Source organism: Mesoplodon bidens (assembly GCF_964165515.1).
Source record: "Mesoplodon bidens genome assembly, chromosome: X".
Taxonomy (NCBI): Eukaryota; Metazoa; Chordata; class Mammalia; order Artiodactyla; family Ziphiidae; genus Mesoplodon; species Mesoplodon bidens.
In genome coordinates this window covers 133,115,820-133,126,603 of record NC_138163.1, presented here as the reverse complement: position 1 = coordinate 133,126,603, position 10,784 = coordinate 133,115,820, and the positions used below count along the sequence as shown (strand labels likewise).

The 10,784-nt window shown below is 49.0% G+C and overlaps 1 protein-coding gene across 3 annotated transcripts; it reads left to right on the top strand.

Annotated features, from left to right (window-relative positions):
- Positions 1-240: 240 nt before the first annotated feature.
- On the top strand, positions 241-8,331 carry HCCS (holocytochrome c synthase). 3 transcript variants are annotated; one of them, XM_081222855.1, is made up of 8 exons: positions 241-375; positions 956-1,099; positions 3,914-4,065; positions 4,883-5,031; positions 5,205-5,324; positions 7,351-7,437; positions 7,678-7,794; positions 8,053-8,140. In XM_081222855.1, exons 2-7 carry the CDS (start codon positions 988-990, stop codon positions 7,784-7,786), a joined length of 729 nt encoding a protein of 242 aa, XP_081078981.1. In that variant the 5' UTR covers positions 241-375; positions 956-987; the 3' UTR covers positions 7,787-7,794; positions 8,053-8,140. The 3 variants fall into 3 exon arrangements, with proteins under 3 accessions (XP_081078981.1, XP_081078982.1, XP_081078980.1); XM_081222856.1 differs by lacking the exon at positions 7,678-7,794 and having other exon boundaries at positions 1,022-1,099; positions 8,053-8,331; XM_081222854.1 differs by lacking the exon at positions 7,678-7,794 and having other exon boundaries at positions 8,053-8,331.
- The last annotated feature ends 2,453 nt before the right edge of the window (positions 8,332-10,784 follow it).

The window sequence follows — 10,784 nt, the reverse complement described above, 5'->3', positions numbered from 1 at the left end:
TAAGGCAGCTACAGCAGAGAGCCTCACTCTACGTACGTTAAGTCTCTGGCCCAGCCGAAGCTTCTCTCTGCCCGCTCTGGCCAGGAGGGGCGGGACTAGGGACGGACCCTCGCACTTATAGGCCGAGGGGGGAGAGGGCGGGGCCTGCTCCCCCGTGATTGACGGAAGCCCTTCCCTTTCAGCCCGCGTGCCCGCCTTCCACGCGCCCGGAAGTTCCGCCTTCGGAAGAGGAAGTAGCGGCGCGCGAGAGAGCCAGCGGTGACCGGGGCAACGAGCGGTGACCGAGCGAGGGGAAGGTGGTGCCGGCGGGTCGCTGCCACTCCGCGCCAGAGTTGGCGGTTAGAGGCGGGGCCGGCAGCCCGGGACCGGAATCAGGTGCGGAGGGGCGGGCTGGCTGAGGCCGTGGGGGTCTGAGATCCTGGGACTCGACGGTAGCACGCGCGGGGACCGTGCGAGGAAGACTCTGGCCGCGCCTTGCCCTCTACTGTCCCTTCCTTCCTTCCTTCCTCTAATCTTTTTTTCTACGCCATACCCTTCCCAGACCCCCAGACCCTCGCTGAGCTCCAGGGCCGGGGGTCTGATCTGGACTCAGTGGGCTTCCTTTCTCCCATCGGATCACCACCTAGCACCCCCTTCCCCCCATCCCCGGGCCTACACCCCCTCGCTGTGACATAACTTCTCAGGGACCTCCTCACGTCACCCTCAAAATCCGCACACCCTTAGAAACGTGTCCCCAAAGGTGGTGTAGATTTCACACTAGTATTTCCCAAAGTGGGTGATATGTTAAAGCTATCCCTCGAAGTGGAGGGCGAAGTGGCGTCCCTGCCCAGCACATTTCCGTAAGGATGACGAGGAGGAGAAACAAGCGTTGGCCAGATTAAGAACACTAAGGGAGTAGTTGGAGCCCAGGCATCAGCATTAATCTATCTCTTTGCTCTGGCACCTGTGAATTTAGAATTGCTTGGATTCAACACCGCGATTCCAACCATGGGTTTGTCTGTATCTACCCCTGCTGTTGCAGTTCAGACCTCAGATGCTTCAGATCATCAGACAGCAGCCCCGCCTTCGGGATGCCCAATGCATGAAGGGAAAATGAAAGGTAATCTACCATTTGTCTAGAAAATAAAAACAAAGGAGAATTCTCAAAAGAATCCTCAGGAGGCAGTACAGCATGCTAGTGAGGCGACCTGGGTTCACTCCTTACGTTGTTACTTACAAGTATGTGACTGTAGACAAGTTACTTCTCTAAGTCTCCACGCATCATCTGTAAGCTGACGATATAATAATGATGTGTCACGGGGTTAGTGTGACGATGGAGATAGTGCATGAGAGTGTAGGAATTCTTCCATACATCAGCCCCCACCCCCCAAAGTTTGCCGTTGTCTACTTCAGCGGTTCTCCCCGCCTCACCCCGCAGGACACCTGGCAATGACTGGAGGCATTTTTGCTTGTCATAACTGAGAGGAGAGGGTGCGTCTGATGAGTAGAAACCAGGAGTTCTGCTAAACATCCTACAATGCACAGTGAAGCCCTTAAAACAGAGGCCCCAAATGTCAAGAGTGCCCAGGCTGAGAAACGTTGGTCTAGATCTCGCTGTCTTTCTTTACCGAGACAGCTTTACTCCTCCATCCGTTGGAGTACTCTCTGTGTAAAACTAAGGCATTGCCGGGACTTCCCTGGCAGTCCAGTGGTTAAGACTTCACCTTCCAATGCACGGGGTGAGGGTTCGATCCCTGGTCGGGGAGCTAAGATCCCACATGCCTCACGGCCAAAAAAACCAAAACATAGGGCTTCCCTGGTGGCGCAGTGGTTGAGAGTCCGCCTGCCGTTGCAGGGGACACGGGTTCGTGCCCCGGTCCGGGAAGATCCCACGTGCCGCGGAGCAGCTGGGCCCGTGAGCCATGGCCACTGAGCCTGCATGTCCAGAGCCTGTGCTCCGCAACGGGAGAGGCCACAACAGTGAGAGGCCCGTGTACCGCAAAAAAAAAAAAAAAAAAAAAAAACCCAAAACATAGAACAGAAGCAATGTTGTAACAAATTCAATAAACACTTTAAAAATAGTCCACATCAAAAAAAAAGTCATTGCATGATGGACTTGCTGTTCATTTTTTAAGTGCAAAGGGGAGAATGGAAATGCTTTCATTTTTAATCAGTCCACCTTCCGCTTTAGATTGTCCATGTAAAAGTATGGCCTGAATTCACCTGACGTGTGACTTCTTGTTTCAAGGTGTGAGGGCAGGAAGCAGTGTTGCATGCTTGCCGAGTGCTGACACTCCCTTGTGTTATATCTGTTCATTCCGTCCATCAGTCAGCAAGGATCTGCTCCCTGCCCACTCTGTGCCAGGCACCGATGGCTTTTGTGTGTTTGCTTTTGCACCGAGAGAACAGCAGTGTCCGAAACAGACAAAAATCCTTTGCCTAGTGGAGTTTCCATTCTCATCCTCATAATCCTGCATGGTAGGTTTTCCCTGTTTTATAGTTAAGGAAACTTACTAGTAATTGGCAAAGCCAGCGAAAATTCTGGGACCTTGGATAAGGACCAGTCCGGTGCTCTTCTGGGGTTTCTTCATACAGGAGAGAATGGAGGCAGACCTGGGCTTACCAGGTGTGTGCCTGCTCTGAGCGTCCCCGGGACATCCCAGAGCCCTGTGCACGGTCTGATCTCATTGGCTGTGTATCCAGGAGAGCCGTCAGCTGACTTTGCACTAGGGAAGAATGGGGGTATCTGTAGGAGATCGAAGGGGCTAGTGCTTATATAATATGAAAAACGTAAACAGGATTTTCTCTCCAACACCCAGCTGGGACCAGCGACCCAGAGAAGATGGGCACTTGGAATGGTGGTGAAGAGAGGAGATATAACGAGTCTCCCTCTACCCCTCAGTAGACAGCTGTACAGGGTCCTAGGGAATGAGGGTCTGGGAGGAGAAGCAGAGGAAGGGAACTGAAAGGAAACTCACCTTTTTTCGTGTAGCACACCCAGCATTCAGTGTATTCCTGGTGCTAACTGCTGCTGCTTAAGATAAGGGTTCCTTTACACAAGCGCTGTCTTCCCGGACCGTAGCTCTCCCAGTGCCTGCCCCCCACCTCCTGAGTCTACACTGCCTTCTGGGTCCGCACGCTCGCTTCCAGCAGCACCCAGGATCCTTGGGCACTCACTACCCTGCCTGCTGCTGTTCCTGCAGGTGCAGACCTTTCCTCTTAAGTGGCATCTGGATCCTACGTGGATTGTGGAACGTTTTCTTTAATGTGTGCCCTTGCTTGATAAACTTGCTATCTACTGACGGGGAATAGAACCCCGGCCAAGTGGTAATTTTCTGTGCCCTGTTTTAGCCCTGGAGCAAAGCGCAAGCAGAGTGGCATTCTGACTTCTCTCCAGTTGCCTTTCTGAAGGCTTCTCTGCTCATTTCTTATCTCCTGTCCCCAGTCCCTGAGAGAAGGCATCGGTAATGAAAGCCTGGCCTCCTGTGTCCTGGTTGGGGTTGGATCTTGTCTGGAATTTGGGAACAGAAAGTCAGGGAGACCCAGTCACATGTGGCCCCGGCCCCACGGAGGTTCCTCTGTAGCAGCTCAGAGCAGCTACCTTCCACCCCTCACTAAAACCCTGGTGTGGGCAGTAGCTTCTCTTGCAAATGCTGAGGCTTTGGGGTTTATTTTGACTAGGGGAATGACACAGTAAGCCAGTGGGTACCCGTTTCTCTTTCAAGGGGAAAGTAAATTTCTCGAACCTTTTGCTGGTCTTTAGGGTGTTAGAATGTTGACTAGCTTAACTCTTGGCAGCTGTGAACAGTAGAAACCTGGCTTTGCCTGTGCTGGTGGGTCACTGGTCAGACATCCAGCTCTTCAGGGCCCAGGATGAGAGAGGCAGATGTCCTGCCTTTGTGGTGGCACTGTTTTTACCCTGCATCTATTTCAGGCTCTGCAGTGAGTGCCGAGCCATCCGACCCAACCTGTGGGAGCAAAACGAGCTCTGTGCCTGCACACCAAGAACGCGCGTACGAGTACGTGCAGTGTCCGGTCACCGGTGCGATGGCTGAGAATAAGGAGAACCTAGATCCTTCTAACCTGGTAATCTGCGCCTGGCCCCTCTTCCTAAAGTTTTTATGCAGAGATGCTTTTACAGACTCCAAGATAAACTGCTAGGATTGATTCTTCTGTCCTTTTAAAACAAAGAAGTCTGATATTCCATCCACAGTGAAAATCTAGAATGTGTCACTTAGTTTCAGAGAGCACCTGAGAAAGCAAAGGGCCATCCCGAAGCCCCCGAGTGGGCTGACCGGGAATAAGTCAGGCCAGAGGACACTGCCTTTGGGGATAGAGTTGTTAGGAGGGCAGGAAATTCAGTTAGCAGCACAGCTAGAATTCGGAGAGGTGTTTGTGGTCTGGGGAAACCTCGTAGGCAAGCTGCAAGATTGGGGCGCCTCTTAAGGCACACCTGGGTGCCAGCCTGTACGGCAGTGACTAGGGTGGTGCGGTGTCACGTGGCAGCCACCAGTGGAATGCCATCGAGAAAGCAGTGGTATTCTGCTATCTGTCTATCTATAATACACACATACACACACACGTGTATATACATAGCCCCACCTTCTCTTTTCCAGGAATTTGTAGCAGTGCCTGCCCACCATGGTATTAGTTTTTACTTTTTAATCCTTGAGAAGAAAGAGACTAAATTTTTAACTACAGCGTGCAGTTACCATTTATGAGAACTCAAAACAACAAGGAAAAACAGCCAAATGACCTGAGAGGTCTGAAACTTTGATGCCGCTGGTTTAATAGGGAACCTGTGCTGTGTTTGTGATGCCTTGCTTTCTAGGAAGTAGTTAATTATATTGTTTCAACTTTATATCTCTAACCTTTTTTTAAAAAAACCACTTATTTTATTTAGATGCCACCACCTAATCAGACGCCGGCCCCCGATCAGCCGTTTGCGCTATCTACTGTGAGACAGGAGTCGTCTATTCCGAGGGCAGATTCAGATAAAAAGTGGGTTTATCCTTCCGAACAGATGTTCTGGAATGCGATGTTAAGGAAAGGGTGAGTGGAGTGAGCACATTACTGAGGGTGTAAATTTGCTCGTGAATCTAACCCCTTTCACATTTAATGGATCCTTGATATTTGGGTAAATCTGATTTTTGGTGACTCAATGAAATGAATACACGGCATTCTCCGTAATATTTGTCAAGTTTTACCAAAATGTTCTTTCCTAGGTGGACATGGAAGGATGAGGATATTAGTCAGAAAGACATGTATAATATCATTAGAATTCACAACCAGAACAACGAGCAGGCCTGGAAGGAAATTTTGAAGTGGGAAGCCCTTCATGCTGCGTAAGTCTGTTTGAAGTCTTAAAAAAACATCCTTCCAGCATCTTCCTAACGTCATTGCCCCTTTCTATGAAAAGAAACATAGAAGCATTTTATTCAAACGATGTGCTATTCTGATAAAACATTTTAGGTAGTAGGCCTGTTCCAGACCACCCCGCTCAGCCACGTGAAATGGCAACTATTTACTTTTGCTCATGGGTTTGGTGAGTCCCAAGTACAGACAGGACAGAGCAGGGATGGCTCGTCTCTGCTCCCTGATGCATGGGGTCCCAGCCGCCAAGACTCAGCGGTCAGCGGTGGCTTTGACAGCCGTGGGCTGCAATCCTCTGGTGGGTGATGCCAGCTGTCGGCCAGGACACTTGCCCATGGCCTCTAAATGTGGCCACTTTGGCTTCTTCACACCATGGTGGCTGGGTTCCCAGAGCTAGAGTTCCAGAAAGCGGCAGGGAAGCTGCCTCTCCTTTGATGACCGCCTGCCCAGATTCAAGGGGAGGGGCCGTAGACCCCAGCTCTCAACAGGAGTGTCGCAGTCCACTGCAAGCAGAGCATGGGGGTTGGGAGATTCTAAAATGCTCTCTGCCCGAAGGGAGCTGGGAAAAAAAGTTTTGTTTGTTCACTCAGCAGCGTTTATTGAATCCCCATTAGGAGCACACATCAAGAGGCATCTCTGCACATGGTCCTTTTTCTCAGGGAGACTAGCCAAATGCAGTTGTGAGTTAGTGGCGATGGCCATCGGTCTGTTCAGAGCCGCGGTCCTCGTGCTTTAGCTGCATCAGCATCACCTGAGGGTTTGTTAAAATACCGAGCGCTGGGCCTCACCCCTAGGGTTTGTGATTCAGTCAGTCTGGGGTGAGGCCCAAACTTAGCTTTTCCAGAATAATGGCGGTTTGAGGGCTCCCCTTGGAGAAGCGTGGGGCGGGGGGTGGAGTCTCCACGGAGCCAGATTTTATCATGGTCGGTGGCTAATATTTTTAATTCATGGCAAAATGCGAGTGATTCATTTCTTGGGTAAAATCCACTTAATGAGTTTTAATGTGCTCTGTTTGTTTTTTCATGCTTGGACTCTGAAGTTCATTAGTCACTCCCTGGGTGTCACTTGGCCACGCTCCCCCTCTCAGTTCCCCGGGACGGGCAGGCGTCATCCTCCTGGCTGGCTTGTGATGAGGGCTCCGAATGTCTGCAGCGATTTGTGCTGAAAGTGTGCTGTCGTTAAAGCCGAGAAGGGAGGGAGCTCGGCTAGTCCTCGCCTGGGGGCCCGTCACACTCGGGGTGCTTTGCTCCCTCCCAGTTCATTAGAGAGACCCGTCCAGGCCGAAGCCTGTCTCAACAATGACAGCAGCTGCCAAGACAGGTGGCCTCCGGGAGTTCCCACTCCCCCCACAGGGGACACTGCTGTGTGCCTCGTGCTAGGCCGACTGTGAGCCTCCCAGTGCCAGGGCGTGGGCCGGTGGGCACCTAGGACGTCCAAGCCCAGGGTCTTCCCAGAGACTGAGTGGATTGTCTAGGCAGGACCTTGCCCTCCGTCAGCTTGTATGCAGTTACTTAAAGAGATGGTCCAACACTGATTACATTAGTTCCTAGGGAATCAGCCAGCATTTTTCTTTCTTCATGAAGGCTGTTTATTGGTTTCAAATGAGAGAAGAGTATAGGATTTTCGGATATTCGTCTGAAAAAACCCCAGCTGCTCTTCGTGAAAGCGAAGCGTGATGCCCGAGGCCTCACGCTTTTCTTCCTGAGCGTATATCCCCGCCCCATGTGGAAAGGCCCTGTTTCCCTACTCCTACCAAGAGCAGGTCAGATGTATGGAGGGAAAGGGGGGCAGTGAAACGTACTTGGTCCAGAAGTAAAGCACAGAGTTTTTAACGAATAGGGATATTTCTTTGAATTTTTTCGAAGTTACCTTTCTCTGTAAATGTGATACTATGTAAAATGCCTACAGAAAAATGTGTATTATTGAGAAACTGCAACACCCTATTTTTCAAGGGAAAGAAAATATTTTAATAGACTTTTCTTCCTTGGGGGTTTCTAGGGAGTGTCCTTGTGGTCCATCACTGGTCCGGTTTGGAGGGAAAGCGAAGGAGTATTCACCAAGGGCAAGAATTCGTTCCTGGATGGGGTGAGTGTCAGTGCAGAAACGTTCTTTTCTGTTCCTCAGGTCAGGGTCTGCTTTCTCTTGGCACCAGAACCAGATAGTGGAAGAACTGCGGTGCCAACTTCCAAAACGTCCTCAGCGTTCCGCTGTAGCCCTGCGCTCCCTCAAGGCGGCTCCTGGTGGGCAGATTGCTTAGGGTGCCGCGGGTTGCTGCCTGTCTCACTCTTACAGGACTGAACCAGGTCATCTTCTGTGTCCTCGCAGCTGTCCCCTCTCTCCTCCCGCGCTCCATCTCTGTCCACCTGTGCCGTCAGCGCTCCTGTCGTGGTCGGATTCGCCGCTCACACCCGCATTTCTGCAGGACCTCAGCTGACCTCCCAGGCCTGGGCGTCTTTCCTGCCGTTGATCTTATTCCCTTGTAGCAGATAAGCTGTCCTCTGATCGGTGCTCCTCCAGCTCTCCAGCCCCACCTGCCTTCAGCACTGTGGACTGTTCTGACCTCCGAGTCTCACCTCCCCTTAGACGTGGACTCCGAGAGCAGGCCTCCCCACGCGCGGCCTCACTGCCTTGCTCACCGCCTAAACCCGAGCTGAACACCCCACCAGCGTTTTAACCCCCGCCGGCATGTTTTCATTGCAGGTACGAGCTGCCTTTTGACAGGCACGACTGGATCGTCAACCGCTGCGGGACAGAAGTCAGATACGTCATTGACTACTACGATGGTGGCGAGGTCAACCATGACTACCAGTTCACCATCTTGGACGTCCGGCCGGCTCTGGACTCGCTCTCGGCCGTGTGGGACCGGATGAAGGTCTCTTGGTGGCGCTGGACTTCCTAACCACTGCTTCGTCACACATGGCAATATATAAACTGCTTGTTTTTCTGAGCAATACATTAAACTACTTTCCCCAAACTGAATTGCACTCCTGATATAATGGCAATGTCAAGGGGGTCATCACACCTTACATGTCACTTAGCAAAGGGCGCTCTGCACGTGCTCTTCTGAGCTCCGTTTCCACCTTGCAGTTGATAGTGCATCATTTTAAGTTTTCTTCCCATTTAGAGAAGTGGGAAGCACTCCCTTAGTTTATCCTTTAACTGTAGTATTGCCTGTGTATTTAATCTAGAAAAGTCTGAACAACCTCTGAGAAAGACCTTTGCTTGAAATATGAAGAGAGCTGCTTTTTTCCTTCCTGTTTTCTCTTAAATACTGACACGTAGATCTGAAAGCCCATGGGATGCTCGGGAGCTCTGACCTGGTCCAGTGCTTCAATTAAAAGTGTTCTGTTACGCTTTTTAAAAAGTTACCAACATTTCTAAAGTCCCTGCACTATAGTAGTGACCTGTGAAGGAAATGCAGTCACACACTGGAAATGCACTCGGCTAAACTGAAGTGTGTCTTGGCTCTACAAATTTTTGCTTATGTGAATTTTTCACACTGGACCTTGATCTAGAATAATTCCAGCTCCCCCATGACTTGATGATGCACGTGCATTGGAGTATGTGTTTTAAATTTTTAAATATTTTTGTTTTAATTCCCATTGTTCTGATATGTAACTCTGTCGCCCCCCCTCCCGCCCCCCGCAAGCAGGCCTCATTCTACTGGCATTTGACAGCTTAATCCCACCCTTGAGTCCCATTCCTTCCCCTGCCTGAAGCCTTTCTCTGCTTGGCCTCATCTGAACCATGAAGGTCTGGCTGAAGTCACAGTGCTAGGGACAGTCCCACTCTAAAACACGATTATATTTTGTCCATTGTCAGAATTCACAAGGAGAATATTTTTCCCAGATGTAGAATGGTTGCATCAACTCACTGTCTCCGTCACATTTGTTTTTTAAGGGAGCTCTAAGTTTGCCATTGAAATTCTTTAGACCAGTAATCCATACACTGGTTGTTCAACTTATAGCAGCATGTTACAGATGACTGGGGGTTGTTGTTTTGGGGTTTTTTCTTAAGTGTTAATACTATTAACTCCTTTCATTTGTCCTGAGTACTGTAGTGTTAAATTAGTAGATGGACTTAGCAGTCTGGAGTGATTCATTTGGTATGAATTTCATTTGTTGTGTCTGTTTTGTGTGGAGTTTTAAAAATCCAACAACCCTAAACTCTTCTACATTTCAAAATACTTGTGTATTTGCAAAGAAAATAAAGCTGATAGTTAACAGGTTTTGAAAATCTTTTAAGAGTAACTTTACACTTATTTCATCGGACAGATGAAATATTTCTAATCTGAGGAAAATAATTACTGTTGGCATGTGTTTAGGTCCTAAGTGTCATTGAGTAAGTATAGGTTAAGGCATTATTATGAGAAACCACGTGTTGTAACTAGAAACTGAAAATTGAGCCGCGGGCAGGGAATCACCCCTTCTATAGGGTTCTAGTATTTCTTGAGAAAAACCACCTCTAAAGTAAACTGTCAGGTGGACCCGATGACAAGATCACGTTTGTACACCATTCCTCCACTCCGAGAGAAGACTAGAACCCTGGATATAAGAGCTGCTTGGTGTCCAAATTATACTTGATTGTATCCAGGGATCAATACTTCTCTGCTCTGATGGGAGATTTCATTTATAACTTGAAATCAGTTTGGATATTCTCCAGGGTTTTAAACTAAGTCTTTAGTCGTAGACTCTTCAGAATCAGAACAAACTACTGCATCTAAGGCTAAGGATTAGCAAACGAGGTGAGGGTTTAAACTGGGGCTGCAGATTAAATTGCAGCAGTATGCCTAGTGGATAAAGAAAACGTGAGGGAGAGAGAGGGAGATGACTGTTATTCCGCCATAATAAGGAATAAAATCTTGCCATTTGCAACAGCATGGCAGGACCTGGAGAGCGCTATGCCACGTGGAATAAATCAGACCCAGAAAGACAAATACCATATGATCTACCTTACACGCGGAATCCAAAACAGCCACCAGCACCCAAAAACCAGCGCTCGTAGATAGGACGTTGACAATGATGTTGGTGCTTGCCCGAGTGCGGGGCAAACCTCCAGTTATAAAGCAAATAAGTACAAAGTGCAGCGTGGTGACTATAGTTAATAAAACCGTAGTGCATGTTTGCAAGTTGCTAAGAGAGTAGATATTAAAGTCACCACAAGAAAGGAAAAGAAAATTTCTAAGGTGACAGGTGTTAACGCCTTGTGATGATCATTTTACAACATATACAAATATCGAACCATCATGTTGTACGCCTGAAATTATATGGCAGTATACGGCAATTATACCACAATTTTAGAAAAAGAAAAAAAGAATGAGTGTCCTAGAGGCAGACGGCTGGCTTAGAGCCCTTCACTCATCTCAGTATCTCTGGGCCTCAGCTTTCTTGGCCATAAAAAGAATTAATAGAACTGACTTTTTTGTTTTCGTT

Bases quoted from the DNA above. Each gene is read 5' to 3' on its own strand.
- HCCS (XM_081222854.1), top strand. From the start codon at position 988: ATGGGTTTGTCTGTATCTACCCCTGCTGTTGCAGTTCAGACCTCAGAT. The intron at 4,066-4,882 runs GTAATCTGCGCC...TATTTTATTTAG, and splicing joins ACCTAGATCCTTCTAACCTG to ATGCCACCACCTAATCAGAC. The intron at 5,032-5,204 runs GTGAGTGGAGTG...GTTCTTTCCTAG, and splicing joins AATGCGATGTTAAGGAAAGG to GTGGACATGGAAGGATGAGG.